Source organism: Medicago truncatula, chromosome 8 (genome assembly GCF_003473485.1).
Source record: "Medicago truncatula cultivar Jemalong A17 chromosome 8, MtrunA17r5.0-ANR, whole genome shotgun sequence".
Lineage (NCBI taxonomy): Eukaryota > Viridiplantae > Streptophyta > Magnoliopsida > Fabales > Fabaceae > Medicago > Medicago truncatula.
This window is the reverse complement of record NC_053049.1, coordinates 28,068,131-28,085,466: the sequence shown is the minus strand read 5'-3', so window position 1 is coordinate 28,085,466 and position 17,336 is coordinate 28,068,131. Positions and strand designations below refer to the sequence as shown.

The window sequence follows — 17,336 nt, the reverse complement described above, 5'->3', positions numbered from 1 at the left end:
CCCATCCAAAGACTACACCAAGTCAAGCAAGCTTAACTGTGGAGTTCTTACGAAATGGACTACCAAAAAAGAAGATGCATCTTGTTGATATAGATAGTACCAAAAGCCTTCCTTCAACCATACAGTCTCATACCTGCACGGCCTTGGGATCGCTCTCATTTCAGTGTGATTCAGTTTGTCTCAAAGCTGTCGGGAACCGCTCATTGTCGTGTCTTGTACATCGACTACCACTTCCAGCCCTCGTCAGCCTTGGATGTTACAGTGTGTTTAAAAATAATAGGAATTTATTGGAGAAATGAATAGGAACTCAAATTTATTTGTTAGTTATGAAATAAATATAACATAATTAATTTATTGAAAAGAGAAAACCTCTGCAAAAATTATGATTTTATTGATGGATTAAAACGAGGGTATAATAGGAGAAATTTTTTTTCAAAAATCCACTTTCTTAATATAGTATTACTATTCAAAAACGACACTAAAAAATGAGGAAGTACTGTTTAAACAGATTAAATAAAAAAACTTCAATATCAATTGAAAGAGAGATTAAATAAAATAACTTTAATATCAATTGAAAATGAAATATTAAACAAAATCGATCCATTGAATGATTGTACCTTAAAACATCTGGAAAAAAAAAATCAAAATTTTACTCATCCAGTTACAGAAAAAACAGTTTTGTCCCAGATTTATCTAGCAAGATGCGAAAAAAAAGATGTTTTTACAATGTGATTTGTATATTCGATTACTATCTCCAATTGACTCCACAATATTACATATTTCAAGATTTGAAACAACAATTCAAGCAGAAGTAAAACAACATTCTATATCTAAATTAACATGTCTCGGATAATTTTACTTCACCAACCAACCAAAATTCTAATCTTATTTTTAAAATGTCATTAATTACACCAAAGGATTCAAAATGTGAAAAACTCTTGAGGGGGAGTTTTGTCGACAATTGTGGTCCTACCCGACTCGAGGGGTTAGTCTCTGCGCGCGAAAAATAACTCAATTTACACCAAAAATGTCAATAACAGATAAGTTTTTAAAATCTTTCTGCAACAATCTAAGATAAACAAATGCATAAGAGGATCTTTCATTTAAAACACTCATGTTTTTGTTACAACGGATTAGAAACCCTAACTCTGCCTATTCATGCTGATGAAGAACAAAATTGCTACATTATTATTAATTACTAACTACTATAATACTATTGACTTCGTAAATAACTTACAGAAGTGTTCCTGCTTCCTTCCAAGTAATAGTATGGGTGCTGATTCTAGAGCTTACCAACATTATCATCATTAGTAGTAGTGATAGTAGTAGTATTGAGGGGCAATATGAAACAGGACTTGCAAGAGAGCATGGCATTCATTGGCTTGTCACTGCCAAAATTGTTGCTCATCAAAAGAAAGTTCACCAAATCACCGACGTAAGCATCTAATATCAAAGGGTGAACAATGACTTTCATCTGGTTTCAAGGATCTACGTCTTCAGGAAAGGTGGCTTGACCAGCATAAATATATTGCATTTCATCCTTCCATGTCTGCACAAGCACCAAGAACCTTAATCAGGATATAATACAAGAATGGAAATCATGCACAAATAACTAAAGAGAGATGCTGTTTGGTATGAAGACATACGCTCACGAAATACACGAAACCTTGGTTTGTGTTTATATTTTAAAATTAATTAAAATGAAATATAAAAAAATTAACACAACATATCAATCCCTCGATGATAGAACTATCCTTTGGTTCCCTTCTCAACTCACCACCAAAGATTTGTGCCCCTCCAGTTCTACAAACCATCGCCATCAATTCAAAACAGTTGGGCTTTACTTATTGCAAAGCCACAAGGAAGAATGCTTGTAAATATATTTGGTTTTTACCATCCAAGAGAAAAGAGCCATCATCGCTGTCCTTGAAGGCTTTCTTTTTTGTTAAGGAAGTGATTGGAGGCTTTTAACATTCAATAGAATAAAGTTATGTTTACCAGCCAAAAAACCGTTAATGGCTGGTCTCAATTCCGATTGAAAGTTGATATCGGAGGTGAAAACAAAATAATGGAAGATTGGAAAGAAGTACTAATTGATTGGGTCAAACGTGTCTAATAATAAGGCCTTTCAATTCATGCGTTTAGAACGAAAAAATGTTATCGTACTAATTAGCATTATTCAATACTAAATAAAAAAGCCCAGTTAAAATAAAATGTTTGTATCAAACTTCCAACCTCATATCGGAAAGAGATCCTCAAACTGGGAACATTTGTCTTGTGAATGTCATTTCCTTCAGAACCTCTTAAGAAATATTTATCCCCTAGCCAGTGTAACTGTAAAAGGAAAAAACTTATTATATAATAATGTAAAAAAAAAAATGAAGAAACTAATGAATAAATATGAAATGAATTTAGCAAACAAGAGCTTGAGAGACTACAAAAATATGAGAATGATCCTGATATACACTCAAAAAGGACCTAAAAAGATAGAACCCTCAAATAGCAAATTTTTTAACCTCAAAAAAAAAAAAAAAAATCATTACATAATAAGTCAAAACATGCATATTAATTGACAGTCAATAGTTTGCGTTTAGTATAAATACATTTATGTAAAAGCATAAAATTCCCACATTCTTCCCAATTACCTTATCTTGATGTGAAAATCCAGATTGGTAAACAGAGTTTCTAGCTATCTCACACAGGTCACAAGCAGAGAGTTTCCATACCTGCAACGCACATTTTAGTATGATATATAATCCGTAGGAAAGGAAACAGAATATTTGATCACCCTTGAAACAAACATGCCAAGAATTTGCAGAAAACAACCTTTGCTGCAACGCTATATTCTTCTAGCAGTGGCTCTTTTGTCAAATGAATTTGCAAAGGATCGTCAGTAGAGAGAGAGACATTCAGCCCTCGCTGGAAAAACATTGGCAAAGGATTGCGGTGATAGTCCAGGAAAAGGGAATTGTTGCTAAGCGGTGACATAGCTAATCCAACCTAAAGAGAAGATATTGGTATATTATCACGCATCAAAACAGAGAATGATCTAATCTAAAATATTGGAAATAAAATGATTTATACATTAATTTCCCATTACAAAGATTTAAAGTATAAAACAACAAATATGTTAAATGAATATTCCTGCCTGAGAGCTAACCTGCGCAAGGTAATATAAATATTGCAAAACCGGAGTCTTCCGTAGATTAATGCCATGGGAAATGTTATGGCATAGGAGGAAGGCAGCAGCCAAATGATCACTATCACCTGCCTGCATGAGTAAATCAATATTACCAACTTAATAAACATACAAAATTTTGCCATACAGTTAGGGTGCAGAAAATAACCTCTCCACAATGAGGCCGCAATTTAATTGTTGTCATTCCTTTAGACTCGCGCAGCTGAAACCAACCGACAGTAAGATATTAATTTTGTGGGCTAATAACCAAAAATTCCTTTCTAGAGTCCAGTCTTGCCCCCACCTTTTTCTCATTTTCACTAGTGAAAAAAGGGAAGTGAAGGCAATGGTCAATTGTTAAAGACCTAGCTAGAGTTCAGTAAAGAGACGAATGGTGAATAACATAAACCTTGTTGAGTGTGTACAAGTTTGCATAGCAGTAATAGAGGTAATAAGAGTATGCTGGATTGAATTCATTTGTCCATTGAGCAGGAGTAGGCATATGCTTAGTTGGACACCTTTATGTAGAAGAACACTGAAGTAAATAACAAAAAAAAATAATCAAGAAAACAAACAAGTTTAAGAATCTAACTTCTAAGGCTTAAAGTAAAACAATAAAAAAAAAAAAATTTAAAAAAGGCTAATGAAACAAGTATTTTCTTCTAAAGCATTCAGTATAGGCCACAGACAGCTGCAATATGGGGCAAGACCTTTTTCCATGCTACAGTAATAAGTAGCATGCAATTTTAACTAATCAGTTACAGTTGGCTACATAGAGGTCTGACTAACCTAGGTTTTGTCCATCATAAATACTTTGTACTCTAAATCTATTTATAGATTTCCATAACTCTGAAAGTTAGTTACAGAACTTATGCTAAGCTACAGCTAGCCTATGATAAGTAACATGCAACTGTAACTAACTCTTGTTCGTTATAGTTGGTTATAGAGGCATGACTACCCTAGGTGCAGGGGCGTCCCTGAGGGGGTGCAAACAGCTCAAACGAGCTGGGCCTCCCTCAAGGATGGACCTCAATTTTTTTTTATACCCAGTAAAATATATATCCTCCATTTTTAATTTAATCATGGCTGCGTTTTTTTTGCTGTTGCTGTGACTGCTTGGCTTCTGTACTGCCAACTTTGTGGGTTTTTTGTTGTTGTTGTGACCGCTTGGTTGTTGTGCTGCCAGCTTTGTGCGGACATGGTTTTTGGTGGCTTTATGCAGGTTTCATTTTTTGTCCTCTTGTTTTAACCTTTTAGGATTATTAAAATTAGTTCCTCTTGATTTTGGTGTTAGGTGGGGGTTCCTCATGTATACGGTAGTCATTTTCATCTCTGGGTGTACCGCATATATACGGCAGCTTGTATTTATCTTTTAAAAAATATAAATAGAACAGTGCTCTTTTAAAAAAAATACGTTTTGATTTTATCACTGACCTCTTTTCATTCCCAGAGCCGAGCCTCCGAATTCTCAGGGACGGCCCTGCCTAGGTGTAGTCCATCATACATATTGTGTACTCCTAATATATAGGAACCAAGAAGGATTAGGTCACCCAAGTCCAAATGAGGTTATCGGGCCTAAGGTATGAAGAGTATACTACTATAAGAATAATTTGTTCCCGAAAATCATCTTATAAAAGAATAATTGGATAGATATTTGATATTTTTCAGTGCAAAATTGGAACTTTTATTTTTGAGCGACCAAATAGGTGTCCATATTATCTTTAATCTAATACAATTTTCTTTAAAATTCTTGTAATTTTACTTGCCCCGCAGACTGTTACTACCATGCTACATATAGAAAACTATGCACCAAAACATACAAGCATAAAAAGTAGAGAACATAAATATACAGATTGACGAACCTGATTCAAAAACAAATGTAATTGAGGATGACAATTTGGATCTACTGTGGCTTCGAATAGAGGAATAAACACGTTATCCAGAATATTCTGAAAGGAGGTAACAATTCCCATACTCCTGTAGATATTATATAGACGCGGTAACTGTGCAAAGAAAGAAGAAAACAAAGAGTCAATGAGCAAAATGATAAATCTAAAAGACTCTAGAGTTCAAAACAGAACATTATATTGTATGTTCCACTATTCACATGCAACTTTACCCTCATGTGGTTTCAAAGTCAAATTTTTTTAAGTCACTTCCTTTTGTTATTTAGCATTCCTCTTTTGGGGTCTACTTTTTGTGGGAACAGGGATGTTGTGATAGTCCTTAGCCTAAGTGATTATTCCAATCAGCATCACATGTCATTGCTCAAACCAGGAAGTCACATTTTTCTAGTGCCAACAATCACTGTACTCGCAAAATAAAAGTAACATAAAAATCACTTCAGGTAGAATATCTATCCATAAAGGATAGATAGATTGTAAAGAAAAGTAATAGATAAAAAAGGAAAAAAGTGGATAACAAAGATATTGTTCTTTACAACAATGATATGGTGAGGTCAATTCAATTAAAAATCATTTATTCGGTAAGTGTAATAGGCTTGCTGTATATTTCTTGAGAAGGTAATAGCACTAATGGGTTATTCCTATAATTAGGAAGAAAAGAAAAAAGGAAAAGATTCCCTTTTGATAAGATGGACCATATAGCGCACTTTAGAGACATAATATTAAGTGACAAGTGGATTTGGATCAATTTTCCGAGGGCATTTGACGTGAGTATTTTTGCATTGTAAAACTGTCTATTGCAATTTCAAGCCAAAAATTATGCTGATCCTGCAACAACAACCAAGCCTTATCCCACTAGGTGGGGTCAGCTACATAGATCAAATTATGTCATAGTGTTATATCATAAACCATATTTGGATCCAACTCATTGACCTCTAAATCCTTTCTAAAGGTTTCTCTTATAGGTGCTACCCCCACACTCTCTAATGGTGTCCTTCCTAATCCTATCTCATCTAGTCTTACCACTATTCCAGCTCCACATCCTCATATCTGCTACACTTATTTGATTCTCATGTTGGCTTTTAACTGCCCAACACTCCGTAGCATACAACATCGCCGGTCGGATTGTTGTGTGATAGAACTTTCCTTTCAACTTAATTGGTACTTTCTTATCGCACAAAACACCTGAGGTTCTTCTCCATTTCAAACACCCCTGCTTGCATACGATGATTTACATATGCTTCTATTTCCCCGTCATTTTTACACTGGTCCTAAGGTTAAAAAATTCTACAGAAGACCCATTCTAGTGGAATCCTTTAAAACTTTAATAGGAAAATGGTGTGTCATAACTGAAACGACATTTAACATAAACTCATAAGAAGCCCGTCTAAACAAATCTCAGTGAAAATATCAAACCACTTAAGATAAGATAGATAGATTAAACATTTTGACACAGCCAAAAGTGAACAGACTCTATATTATCGAGGCCACAATGGGTTACTTCCGAGACCCTATGGCCTATCACCAAACCAGGTATGAGAGAAAGAGAAAGAATAATGCTGCAATAATAGCAGCCAAACCAAAATACTACCTGGATTAGCCATACGGCATTCTTGCTATAAAGAGCATTGTTCACAAACCAACTTGCAAGCTGATCCCATTCGCTCTGTTTTCTTCCATAAACAGAGATCCTGTACTCGGCCATCTGAAAATTTTATTTTATAACAAGTGGTTTGAGATGTCAAATATCACATGTGAAATAAGCAACTTAGATCACTCAAATATTTACCTGATATTTACTTGCTTCAAGATCTAACAAAACTTGCTTTGTTACTTCAGCCAGAAACCTTCCTGCAATACGGTTAGTTTTAAGCTATTACGGAGTCGAAAAACATCAACTAACACTTTTAATAATCATTTGGAGTTCCTAAACTTTACACTTAAATAATAGGAATCATTCTCATTTCCAAACTAACCCTGGATAAGATTATCCTGCTTTAAAAATATCTCTCTGAGTCTACTCTGTCCACAAGGATTATACTTTAGGTTGAATTTGTCAAATCTATGAAATGCGCTCTTTTCTGCATGGACGTCCAACAAATCCACATTCACATCATATCTGCATCATAATCTTTACTAATTAGAAACATGCAAGCCCATAAATATATTCTGACCACATTTTTCAAAAATCTAGATTAAATTATCAGAGGACAATGCATACCCGGTCAAATCCAAACTCTCAAACACCTCCTTAAGCGTCATATACTTTCCATCCCTAAAAATAACAACCTGTACACTTAAGTTAATACCTAATAGAAATATAAACTAATGCTACCAATCTAAAAATACAAGATCAAAATGGAATGGGTAAACAGCCTACAACATTATAGTTCAAAATATAGTTATAACCCTAAAGCAGATTTTCACCTCATCAGGTTCTTTTCTTAATTTTGACTTGATGAAGCGGAGCAGATGCTTCTGATTCATGCATGCAGAATGATGAATATGAGTATCAACTTTTCGGATCTTGTAGAAGTCTCGGTGTGGTGCACTTTTCTGAGCGACAAACTCCCGATCTGCATTCAGTAACAGATGAAGGCGGAATTTCTGTATAATGATCAGATGCATGTTATAAACAAACACCACAGTAAAGCATAAAGAAACCATGTATAAATAAGGTTGTGAAGACATAATTCCTCAAGAAACCGTAGCCTGTGGTAGCATGCAGAGCGAACATTCCCAATAGACATAACTTTGTTTGTTTCTAGGTTATAAAATTTATTCCTGGGAATATGAGGATGGGAATGCACTTTCCCATGTTTGGTAGAAGGTAAAAGAAAAATATACCTGGGAACAAATTATACCCAGGAAAATTTTTAACCCATGATCTCCCCATTTTTATTCCCATGAAAAAGGAGTTGGAATGTTTTATTCCTAGGAATGACATTTGCCTTGCTACATGAAAACCCCACTACCACCATGTTTTTTCAACTGCCAATTAATTTCTCAATACACTGAACGTGTTGATTTTTTTCTTTTACATACTCTACATCAAGACATTGTTATAATGTATGTTATTATGTAATCCATCTATTATTTCTTTATGTTCTTTTTGGTTTGTGCAAAAAAATATTTATGTGTCTATTCAAGTTTTCAACAATATTGTTCTATTCTATCAATCAACTATATGAAAACATAATTTTATTTTATGGTGTATTTTGAAATGCTTCAAGTTATAATGAGAATAAAATATAGTAAAATAAATTCAAATTGATTTAGAAACAAGGTAGAGGTATTTTTGTAACTGTATCATATTTATGGGAACATTTTTGAAAATATTCCTGGGAAATTAAAATACTAACCAAACACTTTTTTTTAAATACCCAGGAATAAACTTCCCACTACTTTATTCCCGGGTAAGTTATTTCTGGGATTAATTTATGAATCCCTGAAACAAACGCTTAAGAATGTAATCCATATCAGTGAAAAAACTCGTTGCACTTGCAACAGGGAATAGCTCTTCAGTGTCTGCACATAGTTTCATATAAACCTCAGTTGTTTGATCCTCCACAAACCACATCCTCAAAATTGGATAGCAGAGAAATAATCATCACTTTGCCATATTGTTAACACTCTGTGCTTACCAGTTTTACTTGCAAAAACACGTACGACTCCATCTTCCATCTTAAAGTGGTGCTGTTCACAATGCCAAAAAGCCAGTAAGTCATAACATTATCAGAAAAACACTTCAAAACAAAAATTATGTTAATAACTCTAGCAGATCCCACATGTATCAGAAAATATATGAGTGGCAGATCAACAATGGACAAGTAACAAACTTACTGCTGTTGCTTCAACTGGTTCAAAGTGAAATGGATCAGAGTTAGTTTCGACAGGCTCAGCCTTCCATGGAAGGACATTTTCCTTGTAAACATATTTCTTGCCCAAATCTAAGCATTCTTGAATCATCTTGCAAACTTCCTCCTCTTCAATATTCATTGGCTCTGAACAAGACAATGATGCATTTAATACTGGTTCGTTCAATTATTCCATATATTATAAAGGCAAAACAACGATAGAAAACACATATTCACAGTGTTTACTATCGTTAAAAAAGGTTAGCATAAAAGCTGGGAGTAAACAAAGTTAAAATATGATAGGAAATAGGATAATCGCACGAAAAAATCTGAAATTATTTAACAAGAAAGAATTTAGCAGTAATATAAAGAATAGAACAGATAATGATAGGTCTAGAAAGTACCAAGCACTGTGCTTCTTGTAGACAAGACATTATTGACAAATACAAGGTCGTTCCCAGCTACATTTACTGAAGTTGAATCTGTCATTCCACCATTCATATTTGCATCAGCTCCTGCTTCTTTTGAAACCTCTCCAAACATCTGATTTTTTGCACAATTTACATCATCAACTCAAGTGGGTTAAGTCCCTGCAATGCAACAACATCATGAACCAATGAAGACCAGAATAGAAATTGTTGTACCATGAATTATGACACGCCACCGCACCAATACTATCTCTCAATTACCAAATAAAAAATAAAATAAAACCTCCCAAGAAATATAACCTTCAAACTAAGAACCATCCAAGAGTCATATTGAAATATAAAATACAATGACTCTAGAACTCAAGTTAATAGAGCCTGCCCCCTTAGTTTGAAAAAAAGTTTTCTAATTTTATTTCCTATTCTCGCTATTAATCTAGAAAATATCACCATATTTTGACTTTGTTTCAATTTCTAAAATTTTGTTATTGTTTCACCTAAAATTTTGTTATTGTTTAGCCGTCCTCTTTTTAGTCCTACAAAATATAAAAGTCGCAGGCTTTTGTGATTTGTAGGACTAAAAAGTGAAGTGAATACATGGATTAAAAACAAAATTAAGATAATTATAGGGGCTAAATATATATTAAACCCTAAAAAATAACAAATGTAGTAACATTTGAGCAAACCACCGAGGCAAACCTTCCTGCAATACGGGTAGTTTTAAGCTATCACGGAGTCGAAAAACATCAACTAACACTTTTAATAATCATTTGGAGTTCCTAAACTTTACACTTAAATAATAGGAATCATTCTCATTTCCAAACTAACCCTGGATAAGATTATCCTGCTTTAAAAATATCTCTCTGAGTCTACTCTTATCTGCTTGGACGTCCAACAAATCCACATTCAGATCATATCTGCATCTTAATCTTCACTAATTAGAAAAATGCAAGCCCATAAATATATTCTGACCACATTTTTCAAAAAATCTACATTAAATTATCAGAGGACAATGCATACCCAGTCAAATCCAAACTCTCAAACACCTCCTTAAGCGTCATTTTGAGAGAGAAGAAGGGAAAGTTCTTATTGATTGAAAACTTGTTACTCACATTAACAATGAAATTGGGTTTACATCATAGGTATATACAAGCTATGTACATTACTTGCTAAAAAAGTAATTATTCAAAACTAACAAACTTGCTTAAAAGTAGCTAACAAACATAACAAACTTTTTCAACCAATTTCTATCTTAACTAACTTGAGCTTATCTCGACTAACTTGAATTAAAAACTAACATGATTTTGATTAACTTTTTTGCAGAAAACTTCCAGCAACAGCTTAACCATCTCAGCAACGGAGCTTTGAACTAATTGGTTTCTCGAGGTGCACAGATAGGGTAATTCATTCAAGAGAAAAAGTTGTCTAGCCGAGGGAGAGGTCCGTACGTAGTCTCGATCTTTGACACAGAAAATTTACATGTATCTTGCCTTAAGGCCAGCCATAAGAAATGACATATGCTCATCAAAAGATCGGACTGAATACGCCTTTAGGTTTTCACTTTTATGTTGTATTTTAAAATAATTTAAAAAATATTTACCGTAGGGGTAAACTTGTTAAAATAACACATTTGAAATAATTTATTACTCCAACCACTTTTCTTAATACCTGCGTTTTTTTAAAGTATTCCTATAACTAAGGACGGATGGAGTATTGTTCTTTTTAAAATAAAATAAAGGATAACTAAAATAAATAAAAGGGCTAAATATATCTTTTGAAATCTTTGGTCCTTTGGTGGCCTCACTAGAACTATATTCACGCAATTGATGGGGTCTTTTATGTTAAATTTAGGTTTCATTTGCTGCCAACTCTCAAAACGAGGAAGTGTTAAGCCGTGCTATATCTCTTGCTGCGAACTCAGGAAGACTATTTCCTATGTCTTATTACCGGGGAGTTTCTTTTCCGACTCATATTCTTCAAGCCGATGACATTCTTATTTTTTGTGTTGCTGCCATGGAAAATATTCGGTGCTTGCTGCAAATTTTTCACTATTATTCACAAGCTTCGGGACAAGTTATTAGTCCTTTTAAGAGCAAGTTTTAAACCGGAGCTATAACAAATAGTCGCACTACTATGATTTCGAACATGCTTGGTTCTACCGAAGGTGTCATTACTTATACTTACTTGGGAGTTGGGATGCTCTATTTTTAGAGGGAAGCCGAAATATATTCACTTCCAGGCTATCGTAGATAAAATTAAGGTGAAAATGGCTACTTGGAAGGGCTCTCTATTATCAATCATGGGCCGGGTTCATCTAATAAAATCTATTATCCATGCAAAGTTGGTTTATTTGTTTCATGTTTGCCAATGGCCGATGAATTTGCCAAAGATGTTAGACACTTGGATAAAGAATTCTATTTGGAGCGACGATATTCATACAAAGAAAGTGTGTACGGTGGAATGGAAACATGTATGCCTTGGGAGGAGGGTGGTCTTGTCCTCTCAACCCGTAATTTTGTTTCGGAAGCGGTTTTTTGCGGCCAGGAGACCTCTCCACCGTCACTTTAAATCTTCTTTTTAGCCGAGCATCCGCAACCATATGGAAACTGTTCTTAGCAATTCGATGTGGATTGTGGGCAGTGGTGAACAAATTAATATGTGGACCAACAATTGGTTGGCTGATTCCTTGTTGTCGTTACTTGACCTCCCAGCTTCATTAGCTCCCTCTCTTCCCGAGAAAGTTTCATCTATCATCACAAATGGGCAGTGTGATCTCCCGCAAGTGCTGCTATTTTTTCCTTTGGTGACTGACCGCATTATTAAGACTATTATTCCAATCGACCCGTTGCAAGATCATTTGATTTGGTTGCATTCCTCCGACGGTGATCTTTCTTCTAAGCATGCTTACGCTTTCCATAACCCCCTCAGCAGGTGTCCTCTCTTCGGTGGCCCTTATTTGGCGAGTAAGCATCCCCCCTTCTCACTCCTTTATCTTTTGGCGTCTTATGTATAACAGCCCGATTTTCGCTAGATTTATTTTTTAATTATTTTATTATGTGTTTATATGTGTTTGTGTGTCATTATTTATCATTGTGTGCATTTTTATGGGTTTTCGTATTAGAAGGGTAATTTATTCATTTTAGACTTAAGGGGTATTTTGATCATTTTGGGTGTAAGAGTAAATTAATAACTTTTGGTGAGAACTACTTTTAGTGGTTAGTGAGAACCGTTATTTTTGTTAAGTTACGATCGTAGTGATTAGTTATTATAATTTTACTGTTAAGTGACCGTTGTTGTGTTTTACCGTTTAGAGTGTAGAAACATTTTAGAATTGAATTGGATTGGGTTAAGTCCACTAAGCCTTAGGGTTAGACCCAATAAGGGGACATCCTTTATAAACCTTGTCTTACAGGAAATTTCCTTCACACTTTCATTTACATAGATATTTCGAGAGAGATAGAGAGAGAAAGTGGGAGCAAAGAGGAAAAGGATTAGAGAGAAGAAGAGCTTGAAGATTCAAAAAGAAGAGAGAACCTAGGAGCTAAAGTGAAGCTTGGGCTAGGGAATTGATCTAACTAAGGTAAGCGGGTTAGAATTCAATCATAATCATTTTTAGTGTAAATTTTCAATTGTTGTATGAATAAGTGATTAATTGTTCATACATGTTAAAATTTGTGCTCTAACTATGATGATATGTTTGAATGCATGAAATTAGTGATAATTGAATTGTTGTTGGTGAAATTGCATGTTCAAAGCTTCTGAAAATGATATATGTTGAATTATGCTCAAATTGTTGAATTGTTCTATGTGTTGTTCAATTATGATGAGAATCATGTTTAATTGATGTTGTTGTTGTTAAGGAATGATGTTGTTGATGATTCATGGCTTAGGTGTTCATATATCATGATTAGATGATGAAAAATAGTTGTTGTTGTTGTTGGTTTTGTGAAAATGGGTTGATTTGGTGAATTGTATTTAAATGACATTTGTTGTGATTTTTGATGTGTTCTTGAGAGTCGTTTTAAGTGTCTTGACCTGTAAACAATCTTGGGAAACATATTTGAGCGTTGGGAGTTATGATGAAAATACTCCAAGTGGGTCTTAGCAAAACTTTATGAAAATTCAGCATAATTATTCCTAAGTTAAACCAAACCTTATGGTTTGTTTCCAAACTTCAAAATTTAAGTATTAGGAGTTTAATTAAGAGGTTAGAGAGTATTTAACCTATGTTGTAATGGATTTAACTTGATTTTTCTTTGAAAATGAATTGGTTTTGCATTATAAGTAAAACGATACGAACTTTGCAAAACTTTGAGATTTAAGTGAGTTGGCCTATGAAACGTTGATGTATACACTACTGCACTCATATGTGATCTGTGTATATACTTAGTTGAAGTTTCCCAATGTGTTTGCTTTGTTTTGTTGGATAACTTGGAAAATGGTAAAGTGATACGAACTTGTCGTAACTTGTGATTTTGATGATTTTGTCGCGGTCGGTCGGTGAAACGCACGTGTACATTCAACTACACTCCTATGTGATCTAAGTGTATACATAGTCGAGGCCCTAGAGTTTATTTACTTGGTTTTGGTTCATTTGTCTCAATTATTCTAAGTTGTGTAAAGAGAGACGGACTTTGTCGAAAATGGTTCTTTAAAGCCAATTACCTTATAAATATTTTGTGGATAGCTTTATATGATTATATGAAGATATGTGAATGATTTTTAGGTGTTGAATATGATGTTTATCATAATGTGTTGTATTTTCTCCTTTACCTGACTTGTGAAAAATTGTATGGAGTTGTTGAACTATATGATATACTTGATATTGATTAATGCATATATGTTAATTGATGGTGATATTGTTGGTGAATACATATATGTTGATTGATTGTGATATTTTTGGTGAATACATATATGTTAATTGATTGTGATATTGCCGGTGAATGCATATACGTTAAGTGATGGTGATTTTGTTGATGATTACATATATGCTAAATGATTGATGATGATGTGGTGATGGCTCTTAATTGATTTATGACTTGAATGTTGTGTGGACGTAAATACTTTATAATGCAATTGTTGTGGAGATGATCAATATATTTGGAAGTTGTCCTTTATATTGTTGTGAAAATTATGAGGTGATCTTGCATTGTTGAGTCTTTGCTTGTATGTCCATGCATCATAGTCATGTTGAGTCTTGTAGTTGTAAAAGGGTTGAGCTCTTTTACTTCGGAGATTATGTAAGACGGGTGTGAAATCTTACATACGATGTTTTTGTTGCATCGAAGGTGACGACCTTGAGGTGATTTGGTACCACATGCATATATGCGTCGAACTAGATGCATATCATGACCTTCCTTTGTTGCCCTTTTGCTTCAATTTGTGTTTGCAGAATTTTGAAACATCGACACGCCTCTTCCTTTGTTGCCCTTTTGCTTCACACCTTTGGACTTGGCTTGGAGAGCTGCTCCATCCCTCTATTGATACATCTACGGTTTTCTCCACTCTTTCTTATATCCCCACACGCGGCAGCTCACAAGTTCGTGGCTTATTTATCTCCGGCATTATTCACATGTTCGATACCATTTGGTTAGTTCGGAACTGCATGCGTTTCAATGGCTCTAAAATTTCGCTATTGACTGACAAGGAGAAGATTTCGGCTATTGTCACCATGTCGGGTCATGCTTCGAATGGTCATTGCCTTCCTACGAGCTTTGACATTAATCTTTTTGACAGATTTCCGATTTCCTCGTCATTCCGGAAGTTTAAGGATATTGAGATTATAATCTGGAAACCTCCAATTCATCCTTACATCAACGTTAACACGGATGGGTCTCTTCGGAACCTTAGTGCGGCTTGTGGTGGTATTTTCTGTGATCAAACAGGTGCTTTCATGGGCGGCTTTTCAACTAATCTTGGTGATTACTCGGTGTTCGAAGCAGAAATTATGGGCTTTATATAGCGATAGAAATGGCAGTTAGGCATAATTGTCGGTACATTTGGATTGAGGGGGACTTGACGAGTGCTCTTTTGGCTTTCTCTCATCCCTCTTTGATTCCTATTCGGTGGCGAAACTGTTGGCACAATTGCTTGTCTCATAGTATGCAGGTTCTCTCTTCACACATTTTCCACGAGGGCAATGGTTGCGCGAAAAAGCTTGCTACTCACGGTCACACTGTTTTAGATACAGGTTTGGCAGGAGTCTTTGCCCGTCTTTGTTCGGGATGATTTCTATAAGGACCGTTATGGGTTACATATTTTTCGTTTTCTGTAATTTTTCTATTTTTTAGGTTTGACCCCCCTTTTTTACATAATTATTCCATGTTCTATATATATATATATATTCTATGAGTGGACGACAGAGGATTGGAGTACAAAAAAATGTATGAAATTACAAATGTTCCATTAGTTTTTTGTTCTATGAATGGACGGCTCCTTGATGTGTTCCTCACTCTTGATTCAGTAAAAAAAAAAAATGTTTCATTTGGTTCCATTAGTTTTTTGTTTTAATATTTTTAAATTATAAATATTTGACACTTTCATCCTTTAAGATTTATTGGTATCATTTTGTTTACTTAATTTTATACTTTACACACTTTGGTCTTTTAAGGTACAAAATGTATGAAATTTAGATTCCTTACGATATTTATAATTAGAGACGTAGGTAGTAATTATTAACAAAAGTGAATATTGTTTATAATTTAAAAGATCAATATAAAACAATTTTTTAAGAGATCTTTTTTTTTGACAATATTTTTTTAAGAGTTCTTGGTGTCTATTGTTTATAAGCTAAAAGATTAAAATGGAAAGAAAAAAAATTTAGGGGACGAAATATATAATTTAGTCAAAATTTCGTAAGACCTAAAAGAAAAAATTGATGATTTTATAGGTATTAAAAACATATTATTGTAGTCCTTGTGAGCTTAGTTTAATTGTAGAGACAATACATTTATACAAGAGCCGAAATTTCAACTTCAGACGTCCCATAGATTCACATTATGGATTTATAGTTATTAGACTAAATGATAAAAATAATAATAAAACATATTATCGTATGCTATACTCTTGTCCTTTAAGGAATTCTTTGCATTTTCCCTTCGTCTTTAACATTATTATTTTAAGAATAAGTGGAAATCCCTTCATCTATAGTTGCTTCCTGGTTGTATCGTAATTTCGTCAAAGTCAATAATCATTTCAATATCTATCTTTGTTGACCTAGTTGACTTGAACCACACAACCCGCCAACTAGTGTTGGAAATGAGTCGAGTCGAACCAAATCTGTCTGAGCTCGATTCGATAAGAATTGGTTCGGTTCGAAAGTCGACTCGAGTTCAATGCAAGCCCTTTTTTTAACTTGAGTTCGTTTAAAGTTCACGAACAACTCGGCTCGGTAGGTTCAACCCGTTGTTCAAGGAACATAATTCAAAAGTTTTTTTTTTTTTTTGTTCAAAAGGCCATATCTTGACCATTTACTTTATTTAAAAAAAAAAAAAACTAAGATAAAACTATAGAACATGTTTTCTTTTAATACTACAAAGAAAAAAATAATATGTAGTCATTTACAACTGCAACTGTAGCGTACTATGCATTCACACAAGCGTTTTTGTTTTATAACCACCACTCCTCACTATTGTTTTTAAACTCGCCGATGTTGGACTAATTGTAATACACATATGTTTAGTTAATACACATATGTTTAGTTAATTTTATTAATTAAAATCCTGCAAAAGTATGTTACCCATTTGCTTCTTTATTTCCTCCCCTTTTTGTCGTTGATTGACTTTAAAATAGAAACTTAACTTTAAGGGATTCTTTTCATTTGCCCTTCGTCTTTAACATTATTATTTTAAGAATAAGTGGAAATCCCTTCATCTATAGTTGCTTCCTGGTTGTATCGTATTTTCGTCAAAGACAATAATCATTTAATATCTATCTTTGTTGACCTGGTTGACTTGAACCACACAAACCACCA

The 17,336-nt window shown here is 34.2% G+C and overlaps 2 protein-coding genes across 2 annotated transcripts; both read right to left on the bottom strand.

The window, feature by feature from the left end:
- Positions 1–1,070: 1,070 nt before the first annotated feature.
- LOC112417574 (AMP deaminase) lies at positions 1,071–7,832 on the bottom strand. The gene is made up of 15 exons (XM_039829097.1): positions 7,776–7,832; positions 7,510–7,689; positions 7,304–7,371; positions 7,059–7,201; positions 6,872–6,933; positions 6,674–6,787; positions 5,041–5,181; positions 3,889–3,899; positions 3,588–3,696; positions 3,348–3,401; positions 3,161–3,271; positions 2,827–3,000; positions 2,646–2,726; positions 2,236–2,334; positions 1,071–1,549 (listed from the first exon to the last, which is right to left on the bottom strand). The coding sequence occupies exons 1-15, from the start codon at positions 7,830–7,832 to the stop codon at positions 1,481–1,483; spliced, it is 1,473 nt and encodes a 490-aa protein (XP_039685031.1). The 3' UTR covers positions 1,071–1,480.
- A 1,066-nt stretch (positions 7,833–8,898) lies between these two features.
- Positions 8,899–9,531, bottom strand: LOC120577522 (uncharacterized). The gene is made up of 2 exons (XM_039829096.1): positions 9,344–9,531; positions 8,899–9,086 (listed from the first exon to the last, which is right to left on the bottom strand). The coding sequence occupies exons 1-2, from the start codon at positions 9,480–9,482 to the stop codon at positions 8,899–8,901; spliced, it is 327 nt and encodes a 108-aa protein (XP_039685030.1). The 5' UTR covers positions 9,483–9,531.
- Between the last annotated feature and the right edge of the window lie 7,805 nt (positions 9,532–17,336).